General features: G+C 43.2%; 1 protein-coding gene across 1 annotated transcript in view; it reads right to left on the reverse strand.

Annotated features, from left to right (window-relative positions):
• The window catches only part of WDFY1 (WD repeat and FYVE domain containing 1), a 43606-nt gene that overhangs the window by 20397 nt on the left and 8483 nt on the right, over positions 1 to 14726 (reverse strand). Inside the window, exons 2-3 of the mRNA XM_031452267.2 lie at positions 7915 to 7982; positions 3413 to 3486 (exon numbers count right to left, since the gene is read on the reverse strand). Of these exons, the coding sequence (XP_031308127.1) occupies positions 3413 to 3486; positions 7915 to 7982 (142 nt within the window). The remainder of the gene's footprint in view (positions 1 to 3412; positions 3487 to 7914; positions 7983 to 14726) is intronic.

Genomic DNA, 14726 nt, shown 5'->3' on the forward strand with positions numbered 1-14726 from the left:
GGTTCCTCGTTGTCCTCTTTCCCTCCAAATGCCCCCTCTCCCCACATACCCCTAAAGCCCTTCTCTTTTCAATAAATGATACCACTCTCCCCCAGTTACTGAAGCCAGAAACATGGCTGTCACCTGACTCGCTCCTCGTCCTGCCCTCCCCACACCCAGCCTGTCACAGATGTATCTCAAGTCATCTGCTTCTGTCCATCATCATGGCCACGCCCTCACCTGGACGGCTACACACCTGATGTCCCCACCTCCACTCTTCCTGGCCCTCAACCCACTCTCCACCGAGCGGCCAGAGCGATCTTTTAAACATGTGAATTAAATACTGCCATTCTTCTGTGGAAACCCCACGAGAGCTTCCCACAGCATTTACAACGAAACTTAAAACTTCACCCAGACCTGCACGGCCCCCGTGACATGGCCTCAGCCCGCTTGTCCCATCCGCCCTCAGTCCTGCCCTGTCTCTTAGCTCCATCTGGCCAAGATGATGTCCTCCAAGTCCTCAGACACAGAGACCTTCCCACCTGGAGTCCTCACGGGTACATTCACTTCTGGAACACTTACTCTGACTCTGCCCGGCTGCCTCCTGCCCACCGTTCAGGCCTCAGCTGAATGCCACATCCTTGGGGCAGCCCTCCTGACGATCCTGTTTACCAGGGGCAGGGCCACAGACCTCTCTGGCTTCCCTCTTACCCAGCTCACTTCTCCACAGCACCAGCACCTCCCAGCCATCGTCTAGGACCTGGCACATGCACAGGCCGGCCTTGCCTCTCTCCAGGCCACTGCGGCCACCAGGTCTGTGTTCTCATAGCTCTGTGTGCACGCTACGGCTGTACTCACTCACCACATCATGGAACCCCACTAGCTACATTTTACTCATTGTTTCGATTCCCAGGTCTGTAAAACAGTGCGACTCAAAGTGCGGTCTATGGACCACGGGTCCTGATGAAAGAAGGAGAGAAACAGGGAATGAGTGCTCAGAAACCTTACAGCAATTTAATACTGTTATGAAATCCAAGCAGATAAAACCAGTGAATTTTCTCACTCAACAATATCCAAAATACCAATCCAACAAACTAAATTCAAAGCAAAACCGAAGGAAAAAAAATAATACAGAGTTGAAATAAATTATCACAGAATAGAAAAAACAGAGAAAATCAATGAAATGAAAACTGGTTCTTCGAAAAAAATCAACAAAATTGACCAAAATTTAGCTAGAGTGATGAAGAATAAAAAAAACTCAAACTACTATAATCCAGGAATGAGAAGGGCGACATTACTATTAACCTTATGGAAATAAAAAGGCTCATAAAAGGCTGCTGTGAACAATTACACGGCAATAAGACAAGCTAGATGAAACAGACAAACTGCCCAAAAGACACAAACAACAGACAGTGGCCAAAGAAGAAACAGAAAACTTGTAACAAGTAAAGAGATTAAATCAGCACTCAAAAAACTTCCCAGGACAAAAAGCCCAGAAAGGACCAGATGGTCTCACCGGTGAATTCTTCCAAGCTGAAAGTCCGAGTCTCTCGCAACTCAACAATAATAATACAAAAAAACAATTAAAAATGGTCAAAGAACTTGAATAGATATTTCTCCAGAGAAAATATACAAATGACCAACATGAGAAGATGCTCAACAGAGCTAGTCATTTGGGAAATGCAAACCAACACCACAGTGAGCTACCACTTCACAGCCACTAGGATGTCCATGATAAAAATAAAACAAGACAAAACCAGAAAATAAAAAGCGTTGGTAATGATGTAGAAAAATTAGAACTCTTAAACATCACTGGTAGGAATGTTAAATGGTACAGCAACTTTGGAAAACCGCCTGGCAGTTGTGCAAAAAGTTAAATACGGAGTTACCACGTGACCCAGTAATTTCATTCCTAGGTATGCACACCCAACAGAATCGAAAACTTAGGCTCACAAACTTTTACACAACTGTTCACAGTGACATTATTCATATTAGCCAAAAAGTAGGAACAACCCAAGTATCTATTAACTAATGAATAGATAAACGAAGTGTGGAATATCTCTATAATGGAGTGTTATTCCACCACAAAAAGAAATCAATTATCAATTCAAGCTACAACACAGATGAAACTTGAAAATAGTACGCTAAGTGAAAAAAGCCAGATATAAAAGGCCACACGTATGGTTCTAGTTACATAAAATGTTTAGAATAGGCAAATCTCTGGACTCTGAAAGCAGATTAATGATTGCCAGGAGCTGGAGGAAGCGGGAATGCAGTGACTACTAACGGATACAGAATTTCTTTTTTTTTGGGGGGGGGGAAGGAGGCTGATAAGAATGTTCTGGAATTGGAGTATGAATAGTTGCATAATCTTGTAACTATACTATAAAGCCAGTGAACTGCATACTTTAAAATGATGAATTTTATGGTATACGGATTACATCTCAGTTAAATATATGTATATATACAAACACACAATTAGATCCACAAAGACACCAATCCATAATAAACTGAAAACTTAAATACCTGGTCCTTCACCATGGATGGTTTGAGATGGTTTGAGGAGCACTGCATCTAAGAGATCTATGAGTTGTTGGCTGAATGACTGGTTCCTAATCTTGTTCTCCCTCCACCTCCTGTCTCACTCACACGTCCCCTTCTCCTTCATGGGTCAAGGATGGCGGCTGCTACAGGGCTCATGTCCCCTGTATAAAGACTGCTTTCTGGGCGAGCCTGAGCACCAAACCAGCAATCATGACAGCACTGAGAGCCCCACGGAACTACAGACGGCCCCAGACTTATGATGGCTCATCTTCCGATTCTTCAGTCTTAACGATGGCGGGAAAGTGACACACATTCAACAGAAACCGTACTTCGAATTCTGAGTGCTGATCTTCTCCCAGGCAAGCGATGTGCAGTACAGTCCTCTCTCGTGAAGCTGGGACGTGGCAGCCGCGGCTCCCACTCAGCCCTGCGACCACACACTTACAACCACCCTGGGCCACACGGTCATTCTGTTCTTCACTTTCAGTGCAGGGCTCAATCAATTACATGAGATATTCAACACTTCATTATAGAATAGGCTTTGTGTTAGGTGATTTTGCCCAACTGTAGGCTAATGTAAGGGATCTGAGCACACGTAAGGCTGGCTAGGCTAAGCTATGAGGTTCAGTAGGTTAGGTGTGTTAAATGCACTTTCAACTTACGTTGGGTTGGTTTATCAGGAGGTAATCCCATTATAAGTCGAGGAAGATCTGTAGTTTAAAGTTAGACCCTAACTAAAATTGATCCATTTTTAGGCCTAAAACCTGTACTGAATTAAACATTTTCTATTACCAAACAATCAGGCACTCATGAACAACTTTATTTAAAATGTCCAACAGGAGTGAACAGGGGAGGTAACTATAACAAATACATTCCAGAAGCTACCTACCATCACGGCTCCGTTATCCTGGCCCACGAATATCCGTCTGCTATCATGATGGTAAGTCATAGCAGAGCAAGGAGCTGCCAGAAAGACACAGACCACATTACAAGCCAAGCTAAACATGTCACTGAGCCATTGTGCAAAGGACAATACTAAAGAGAGCTATATGACCTAGATTTAGAAAAAGGCAAAAACATTTAATTTTAAAAAAGTGTTATTAAAGTTCTTCCTGTTATTTTAGTTTAAAATTTTAACTTTAACAATCTTGCAAGTTATTTTGATAACTTTGAGTGAAGCAAGCCAGCATTAGTTTCATCTGACAGAAGCTCCTACCTGCTTCTGGAACGGTCTGAGGACCGGTGCTTACAGAGGGAGCTGTGCTCCCCAAACTCGGCAGGTCATCCTGCCCTGCCCCCTCCCGCATCACAGGTAAAACAGCAGCTGGCATCAGGGGAAAGGGGTTCCTAGCATCACAATTCCCTTTCCATGGCAAGTGAGCAAGCTGGGAAAGCCACTTCGGGATTAATTGTTTTTCTTCCCATGGTCAAAAAATGTTCCACTTTGTAATGACACACGCATATGACCCCAGCTTGTGGGAACTGGCGTTGTGGGGGGTAGATGTGGTTCTTCGTCCACAGCGGTGTCATGTGACTGGGACGGACCCTGCCTCTTCTCCTGCACACACCTCCAGGATCTACCTGTTCTTCCAGAAAGCATGGGCCAGAGAACGAGCTTCAGAAAGGAGAGACTCTAAATCATCTTCTGCTAGAAATCAGAATTAAAGTGATTTAGAAAATGGAACATTTCAAAAAAGAAATGTTTGGATTCACTTCAGCCTTAAGAAATTTAATTGACCAAGGAAAGAAGTGCATGCCAGGAGGGAAAAAAAAAAACCTGAGTATACTCTGAAATAAAACTTCTTACAAAAAAGTAAAAGAAAAAAATCTTATAAATGAAGTTACCATTTGAAAATAGTTTAAAGTTCTCTACAACGGTGATAGTCTTCACCAAAGGAAGAAAATAAACTACAATACTAGATTGTACCCAAAGGCAAAAGCATAGTTAGCTGCATTATCAGACTATAGAAAAGGGTTATTTCAGCTGCATTCAAAGAACTACCTAGTTCAACGGTAGATAACAAAACTGTACACAAAACAATTAGAACTGACTACATGTCTGTACACCCTCATCCATCACACTGATGTTTGAAATTATAAAGGAAGATCATGTTTAAGAATTATAACCACAGAGATACATGTATCTGCACACAAAGTGCTCTTTAATAACCATGCATAAAATTATCTTCGCCAAATCAAATCTCTTTGATGATTTTAAAGATCCATTGTCGTCGCTTTGCTTGCTTTTCAGCTGGTACTAAATCTTAATGCTTTAGCTTTAAGCTTCTTTTCAATTCTTCTTATGCCCAGTCCTATACCATCCTTTACACAAGTATGTAAAAATCTCTCCTTTGTGTAAAAATTACAATGTGCTGACTAATTTTATAAAGTTGGAGAATTATCACATTTAAAAAAGAAACAAAAAAGGCTCCCTAGTTTTCTTGCTTTGTGTCTAAAAATGTCCTGGCTTTTTTCCTAGAAGGGAACCTTCTAGTGAGATCAGCAATACAATTTTTTTTAATGTGAATATTTGCATAGTTTTATAAATAAGCAAAACACAAATCATTTTTCAAATCAGTGGTGCCCTTTAAAAAGGCACCATTGCAGTCCAAAATCATATGCTTAAAACACTAGCTTAATAAACAAAGAGATCTTGGGGACACAGCCAGACTGTTTCATTTATGTGTTCCCTATGGCTGCTCTCTTACCGCAAAGGCAGAGGTGAGTATATTATTAGCACAGAGTCTAATATTTATGTCTGGCCCTTTGTAGAAAAAGCTTGTGGGCCTGCCCCACACTGCGGTGAGGAGCAGTTTTGGAGTCAGATGGGCATGAACTGGAATTCCAACCTTTGGCCCCAGTTTCCTTGTCTACTAAATGCTGAAAATACCATCCTTTGTATAGTGTTGTAATGATTTCATAGAATAATACCACCAAAAAAAAAAAAAAAGCATGAGGCACATAGCAGATACAGAAACTAAGAGTTCCATTTTTCTTCAGCTAAAGCAGATGTTGAGAGCTACTTTTGTTCCGTGAGGTGACGCTGTGAAACATGGTTGGTGTGAATACAGCAACATTCTCAGGTTTTGCTTCCTGATCACCTCTGTCAGGCCACAGGCAAGAGTTTCATTTGGTGGATGACCACAGAAATGTCCTCACCGGGGTAATCTGCAGGTGGTTTTTAAATCCAACATGGCACTTTTCTTCTCATATTTTGAATTTAATTTTAAAGTAAAAGTCATCCTAAAACAGACAAGCAGTTATTTCTCATAATTCATTCATTCTGTTTCCTCCTGGCAGTGGTCCTGCCGTTTTACCAGGAGACATTACTCCAGCTGGAGGCAATAAAGAAGCATCTGGAGGCAGCCCGCTGTGCACGTGCACATACAGACATGAGGGTGTCATCCCCCACCACGGAGATGCTGTGACCTTTTCTAATTTTTACTCGTCTTTCCAGCCATAGCATTCTGGGAGCTACTTCCGGAGGGTATAATTAGGCCAAGGTGGTAAAGGATGGCAACAGAGAGAGCAAAGCCACGTGGCCAGGCCTGAAAGCCAGCAAGCGCGCACTGCTCCTGCTGGGTCCTGGTGCCCTGGGGGAGAAATCAATGACAAAGGTACCAAACATCTGGGGGAAGCACAAGCTGAGGAGTAACTGAACTAAGTAGGAGGCAAAAATCCATCTTGGCTTCTCTCTATCCTAAAGAGCATGAACTCCAAGGTTAAGGGCTCAAGCAGATGAAGCTGTGGCCAAAATATGAAGTGTGGGGGATGGAGAGGAGGGAGGAGTAACTGCAGGAGCATTAGCAAGACTGTCCACAGAGAAGACAAGCATTCCCCGGGCCGGGACCAGCGCCTCAGGCTGCTGCTTTCCCAGCTTTCCGAGCTATCCCTGGGCCACTGGAAGGAAGGAGTCCTCCGTCTTAGAGAAGTCTTTTTTTTTTGGGGGGGGGGGTAAAGGTTGGGCTCAGAGGCACAGGGTGTTCCCCCTTCCTCTGCCCGGCTTCAAAAAAATTCCAAAGTAAATTTATCAGAAGAGCTCTATAAACACATTGACTAAGACATCGGCCACTTCATGTATCAGAGTAACCAAGGTTATGTACCCACAAACACACCTGGACACGGGTAACAGGAAGTACTACGGCTTGGCACAATAAATTATGATAAGGGTTTCAGATAGTTTTTTAACACGCTACACATATTGTAAAGTTTTATGGTTCCTTTTATAATAGCTATCTTTATACCTGCATTCCAAAAAGTGTATTTCATTTTCATTGCATGGTTTTCAAGACAGAGAAGCTGACCAGCCTGCCCAAGCCATCAGTGGAAGGTAGAACAAATGAAAATCCTGATCAACTAATAATTCTTTGTGAAAATGTTTATAGGATCTAAACCCTGCGTGTACCCTGGAATAAACGTGCAAATGAGAAAGTGCTAGCCAAGAAGGGACGTGCTGAGAAGATGACTCAAGCTGATTGTATGGAATCTGCTGAAAAACTAGCTGCTCCATGTTTGTGACAAACCCCACAGCCCTGGAAAAACTCTCCATCTGGAACAACTGACAAGTGCTATTCTTTGGAGAACTTTAAAACAAGCCACCAAGCATGCCCCAGAGTCCTTCTCTTCCAGGGGATCCTCTGAATATTGAAACCTTAACTGAGGAAAATCCCTCACTCAGGACCGAAACCACAAGGAAATCAGCAGCTAAGATGCCTTTCGTGCGGCCCCTGGGGGTAGCAGGACAGTCCCGGCGTGGGCCTGGGTGGTACCTGGGCATTTGTTTTCAAAAAAGGGTGAGGAAGAGGAGTGGAAGAGGAGGATGCAATGCTGCTTAGATCTGCAGGAAGGGTTAGAATTTAAATGTAATTTTATGTCACTACATCTCAAAGCAAATGCTTTATCTTCTGGGTTTATTTTTAGAATATATTTGACCACTGAGAAAAGTCTCCATTTAGAATGTGTTGTCACCTTGGACCAAATCTTCAGTAGCATCCAGAGTTTGTGCAGAAGTTGGACAAAAGACCGATTATGAAGGCGGGGGAGTGTTCAGAGCCCTCTTTTAGCGTCATTATCAGCTATTACCAAGTACAACGTCACCACTAACGTAAGTTGGCAAAATTAAGACAAAGGAAAATAGGGGGGAGGGGAATGAGGGCTTTTTCTTCTTTTTTCTCCCCCAGTTTTGCTCAAGTCAGCTTCAGTTAAGCCAATCAGCCCAGCCTCCTTTGCAAGAGAAAAGGAATTTTCCTTCAGTTTAACACGGACTTTCAGAGGCATTAGGCAACTGAGAGGCACATCAAGAAAACTGAACAGCACTTTCCAATTTGCCGTTCTGAAATCACCACAGACGTCAGAGACGTTTTTCTCCGGGGGAACAGTCCGGCTACTCACAGGCCATCGTGTGGTAAATGCTGGGCCAGTACTGCCCACTGTCTCTTTTCAGCCATACTCGGATGGTTCTGAGGAGAAAAGAAAAGAAAAAACAGTAGTCTTCAGTAATTTTATCTTCTTTTCTGCTCCAGGAAAACACTTATTTTAGCGTCATTACTATAGCCCAACTGACCTTATAAAGTTAATCAACTGGACAAAGTACACAAATGCACACACAGAGTATATGGTACACTACACTAGTCTATGTGCAGCCTATTGGCAAATATGTATACATATACACTGTGTACACGTACACACGCACAAATGATTTACAGTTACCTTCCGTATGACCATATATGGCAAGTTACACAGCAGACAGGCGTCCGGATTTCAAATAATTTTAATAATATGGAAACTGCTCATTATATGATGATATACAAAGAAAACAGAGCTGCTTCTCTTGGCAAAGACAAACTGCACACTTGGTCACTTGACCGAGCCAGATGAAGAGAGCAGCAGACATAAAGGGAAAGAACACGTTTCTTGGAACTAGGGGAGGCGTCCCCACGCCACAGCCACTTCACCAGTAATCCCCAGTCCCCCCGCCCTGGGAGGAAATGGTCCCCACACCAGTCTCCCGGCTCCACTTTTCATCAGAACCCACACAGGGAGATGAGGAAATCCTGCACACAGGCAGGAAAATGACACATGACCAAAAGAGCCAAAGTTTAATATTTTGGCTTGTCGCCCTGGAAGCAGTAAGGAGTATCCACTCACGAACCTCCCTGGTGCCCGGGCCTCTTCCTCCTCAGAACCCTTAGCACACAGGCCTTGGCCGGCACAGCCCTGCTCCGCCCTGGCAGCGACTCCTAGCTCTCTCACTGTCCCTTACTGTCAGCTCTGTGGCAATCACGCCTGTATTCCTAGCAGAAACACAGATTCGGGCACACAGCCAGCGCTGAATTAACGTTTACAACCTTGAACTAAACTACTGTAAGGCGAAATGTTGACGCTGTATGTTTCCATTTTATTTGAAGTTCAGGGCAAGTAAGACTGGTCTATGAGGATAAAAATTGCGATACTGGTTGCTTCTGGGGGTGAGGAGAGAATGCAAAAGGCTATGAGGGAACTTTCTAGGGAGGTGGTAAGGCTCTGGGGAGTTGGTGATATGGGTGTTCGCATCTGTCAGAACTTGCCCGGCTCTACTTAAGATCTTACAGATTATTGGAAATGGTAAAAGCAAATAAAGACCAGACGTTGACCTTCACGCGCCCAAATAAGCAAGACGACCGAGCAGCGCAGCAGGCATGATGCTGTTTCACGTGCGTGAGATCAGCCCTCTGTGCAACAGGCCCGCCTTCCGGCCGCTGCGCCCAGGTCACGGTGGAACCTCCGCCAAGCTGAATCACCCGGGACTTTTCCTCTACATCTCAGCCTGATCACAACTGGCCAGACCAGAAGTCAGAAACCAGGAGAGAGACAAATAGATCAGTGTGTGTCCAGCAGTTGAAACGACTGCTCTTGGTAACACGTTTTTCCATTTGGACTGGAGAATCTTGTATATCAAAAAAAGGGAAAGAGTGGGGAGGGTATAGCTCAGGGGTAGAGTGTCTGCTTAGCATCCACAGGGTCCTGGGTTCAATCCCCAGTACCTCCATTCAAAAAGGGCAGGGGGAGAATGAAGCCAACTTGTGGAGATAAACAGGAGAGCTGGAGAGTTCAGGTGGAGGGTCCTCGTGCCAGCTGCTCTTGAGGCCAAGCTACTTCCCTAGACTTGGGTTCTAAGAGGCAAGCTCGAGGTATTTCTGTCGTTTGCAATCAAGCAGGTGCCAATCCACAGTGTCTGCACAGCACACCGGGAAGACTCCCGGATGCAGTCTCTTATTGAAGCATCATTAAACAAACTCCTATGTAACAAGGTTCACAAGGCGAGACAATCAGGCAGACTTCTTCGTGAGTACCTATACTGTGACAGAAGGTCCAGGAAGTCCACGTTCACGTCCAAAATTAAAAGGGAAAGAAAGAGGGAGGTCAGACTAATGCATGTATGAGCAGACCTATAATTTTTACAGTTTGGAATGTGACATCGTAAATCAAAATTTAGCACTCTTTGAGGTTAACATTTAAACCACTCTGTTACTACTTGTGGGTTCTTGGTTACTATTCATGATTATTTAGCTTTCTTCTTCCACAAACCTCAGAGGTGAAGACTTTTTCACGGTACAGATCTTTCTTGTTTGAAACCATTTAAATCAAGTTATGAAAAATACTTAATGGCAAGGGAAAATGTTCATGATATACTGTTAAATACAAAATGCAGTACAATTCCAGTTTTATTTTAAAATCGCACAATCTAACCAAACCTCTAGATCCAACTACCAATTTACAGGAAATGCAGAGAACCCAACAAACGCCCCCACGAGGGTGCATTCAGCAAAAATCAAGATGGCAGGAAACTCTACAGACAAATGACCCGGTTTCTTCTATATAAAATTTGCAAGGGTGAAAAGCAGAGATGGAAAACCAGCCTATGACTAAAGAGGTTTAACAGACACATCAAGCAATCGCAGTGTGGAGACTTACTTAGATCCTGATTCAATCAAACTGTGACTATATGTATATTATTATGAAACAACTGAAAATATGAACATTGATGAGACGTTTGATTAAAAACACCATTCATTTCTTTAGGCTCATGCCTAAATGGTGTTGCAGGGTTTTGCTTGTTTTTTAAGAAGTAAGCAGCAATTCCTACCCAGGACACTGGCCCTTGTCTCTGTTCTCAGCATGCCTCCCATGGTCCAGCCCTCCTCACTCATGCCACAGTCCAGCCTCCTCTCAGGTTACCTGGTGGCCCTTCCCTCTGGTCCACTTCAGGCATGTCTCCTACTAGCTACACCTTCCAAGAAGCCATGATCCCACTGCCTCTGTGCTCAAAGCCCACCAGTGATTATCTCAAATCAGGGGTTCAACTGATTCCAAGACCCAGACCCTGCATCCCAGCAAGCCGTCATCCTCATGTTCCCCAGATATGCCAAGCTCAGGGTATGCCCTAGGCCTTCAGGACCCACCCTACCAAGGACCTTTCTCTCCAGGCAGTAGTTCATCTGGGCAGCATACTGCAAGTTGGGTACCATCTCCACATGACCTCCCTCACCTAAAATAATCAATAGAAACTACAATGATGATCCTTAGGTCTGAACTACTAATACAGTATTACATTTTGTTGACTATATTTTATGTTACTTAATACAGAATGTTTACAGATACATTTCATTCCTTCAACATAGGGGATGAAACAGAAGGAGTTACAATAAATTAAGGGCCAACTCTCCTCTAAGCATTAAATCGGCTCAAGGATTCTACTGCACTTGCAAAGACAGTATAGCAAAGGCCAAAGCACGTGACAATCAAAGCATCATGCAGAACCTTCATTCACACAATATCTCAAAGGGCTTAAACCTGCTAAACCTGCTGTATCTGTTCCATCTTTTAAAGACCAGAATGCTGTCATATTCTAAAACCTCCCAAATCAATCTCAAAAGTTGTGGGTCAGGTAGGTAACTCAACAGAGGGTTCAGTGGCACATGCTCTTCCCCGTGTCCTCTTCAGAGAAGAGCTATTTCAGGCGGCAGAGAAGTCCATTGTAAGTGGGAAGCCTTAAAGGTGTCTCTTCCGCCCAGTCACTCAACCTGGAAAAGCTCACATTTTAACTTCACAGCTTCAGAATGATATATAAACTAGTCCAAGGTCAAAATGGGACCTACCTACTGAAACACAGAATTATTTCCTTTGGAGGACAGACATCAGTACTACCATTTGGTCAGCATCCAGCTGACACACTAGGAAATGGGCAAGACAAATTATCTATTGGGATTGTATTAAACAGAGTTGTATAATTTCTACTAAGTAATACAGAAATTTCTTTTGTACTGTATTCAGAATATGTCTCATTGGTTTAAAAAATGGTTGTAAAAACAGGCTTAAGTTGCACTATTTAAAAAAATCAACAAATTCCACAGTCCAAAAAAATGTTACTATTCAGTAAACTGGAGACAAAATCTACTATTCACAATAATACTGTTTAGTAATATTTTAGAAGAGCAAACTATTAGAAACTCTAGATGCTATTAATACACCATGTGATCACCAAAGTGTCCAGATCAGATGGTTTTATTTTTACAAAACCACAATATTTTCTGCCTAGATGAATGTCTAAGCCACTCTCTGAACTGAGACGAAAACAGATTAACCGCTCCTTTAATATTCTGACAATGTTACACCCACTCACCGAAACTCATTTTATGTTCTTCTTGCTACTCAGTCTACCCATTTTTCTAGCAGAAGGCTTTTCTTTGATATTCCAAGATCATGTCAATCTGGAAAGAAAGTCTTTCCTTAAAATCAAAACCTTAGAAACATGTTCATCTTTGCCAAGCTCTATTTTTAAGTTATTTTAAAAACAATAGTCTGGTATTTTTCCAAAAGGTACTTAGAAAGGAAATGTGTCATTTCTTTCAGAGCCTACCTCAGTGTTTGTCAAACTTCCTCATGCCGCTGCCATCCCTGGGGAGGGCTCTACCATCGGTCTCCTTTGCCCTCCTAGTTCGAGAAGCATGCACTTCCGTAGAGCTGCGAGGTTCCCCACGGACAGACGTCTTTGCGAAACAATAACGTGATACACACAAAACCCCTCTAGATGCACATCATGATCATGACCTTACCCGTCTCGTTGTTCAGTACGGTGAATGATTCACTTATTTTCACGATAAATGAAATGCCAAAGTTGGACTGTATTTCTTTATTTTAAACATTTCAGGCTGAAATGTGTTTAAAATGTATTGCTGGGCAGGGCTAAGCAAAGGAATGACTGAAAACAATAATGAAGTGCCATTTCTAGGGTTCTCATGATTTTTTTGCCAGTATTGTAATAAGAACTAATTTTTTGGCAAGAATTTTGCTCCATATAATGAGAAACACATTTCCTGCCTACTACTACTAATAATGATGGCAAAAATAACAACCATAAATTGATAAGAGAATTCCAGGCTTGCCAATGGATTCTGAAGACATTTTTTTAATAGAAGAAAAAAAGAACTATATATTTTTAAACAGTTCATATGAGCATTACTTAAAGGAGTAAAAATTGGGGGGAAACGTTAAATAATGAAATGGGTTAATAACACAATAATTCAATAGTTTGAATAGTCATTGAAATTAGTTATGAAAACCACAGAGCCATGAAAAAATGTTCATGAAATGTTAAGTTTTTTTTTTTAAAGCATAATATAAAATGATAGAACTAAATTCCATAAGCATGCTGAGTCAGGCGGGGCAGGGCGGGAGAGGAGGCTGATGAGGGGCAGTAGGAGAGAAGGGAGCACATCTGTGAAGCAGACAAGGACTCTGGCTCCTGGAGCGGAGCGGTGGTCCCCAGAGAAAAGATGAGGAGCAGCTGAGAAGCAGGAGGCCAGCAGGGCCACCAACAATTAAACACCTCCTCCTTAACCCTGAGGCACCTAAGGACTTGTTTTGTCTAATTTTCAAGAGCAGCTATCTCAAACTGTGCATGTCACAAGTGTACTCCCTCGGAGTGTGCCCATTAAATCTTTACCACTGAGAGCAAGTGAGGCTGCAGAGAAACAGGAGTCAGACCAGAGCTCTGGTACAGCGCAGGTACCAGACTGCGAGGCAGTTTCAAACAGGGTGCAGACAATTTCCTCTTCTCAGTGTGGCCGATTCTAAGGGCTCTGTGGTCCCTCACTGAGGATCTCTCTACCACGAGTCAGGCCTGGAAGTCTGGAGCATGTCGTGCCCCTGCGGAGTCTATCAGGGGACTCGATGCACCCACAGAAGTCAGTACAGAGGGGTGAGGAGGACCTGGACACAGCACTGGAGGTGCCAGGTGAACAGGGACTTGAGAGCATCAATCACTCCCTGGGAGCAGTGAGCAGGGATAGAGCCAGCAGAGCTGGGCAAAGAAGTCAGGCACCGAAAGGCAGGGAAGACAAGACACCGAAAGGCACAAGACCCACTGGCCTGAAAGACACAAGGCAATAAACCAGGCCTCTTCATCAACATGTCTCCACTGAACTTCTTAAAGTTCACAGCAGTGAGCTGCAGTGGCCTAGACCTCCTGCATTCTACACACACACCAGGAGTCCAGAAAAGCTGTGATCCATAGAAGACATGACGCTGCATCCTCCTGGCAAAGATGACGGCTGAGGCCTCTGTTCTACACTTAGGGAGGCAGAAGCCAAGAGGGAAAAGTCCTGAAGCCAAACAAACCAACGTCAGCACTGGGGCAGCTTTTCTGACTCCGTCTACTTGTTCTGCCGAAGATGATGAAAATTCACATGTCAAAACGTTACCAAAGTAAGTAATACAAAGTGAAGCAGCTTTATATGGTAATTCATACATAAAACAATGTTTCAAGGCAATTCAGAAAACGCCACATTTCATCCTCCAGAGCAGGAACTCCTAAACAATAAGAAAACACGAAGTATTAAATTCCCTTTTTTCTCCAAATAAATACCAAATGTGGAAAAGTCTAGGTACAACTTCAAAGTTTTCACTTAGTTCAAAGAAATCCTGACTTCTTTGTTAAATAGGAACAATGATTCTAACAAACCTCTCACCACCTCAAGATCAACTTCGGTATGCCATACAATATGTAAGTGCTCAGGGAAGTAAACAACAGAAACGGGCTCGGTTCTTCACCCCTCCCTACCCGTGCCCTTACAATGTGATTCCATCAAGAGTGGAATCTATTTCTCTGACCTTGAATGTGGGCTGGCCTGTGACTTGCTCTGGCCAGCAGAACGTGGCTGTAG

Source organism: Camelus dromedarius, chromosome 4 (genome assembly GCF_036321535.1).
Source record: "Camelus dromedarius isolate mCamDro1 chromosome 4, mCamDro1.pat, whole genome shotgun sequence".
NCBI lineage: Eukaryota > Metazoa > Chordata > Mammalia > Artiodactyla > Camelidae > Camelus > Camelus dromedarius.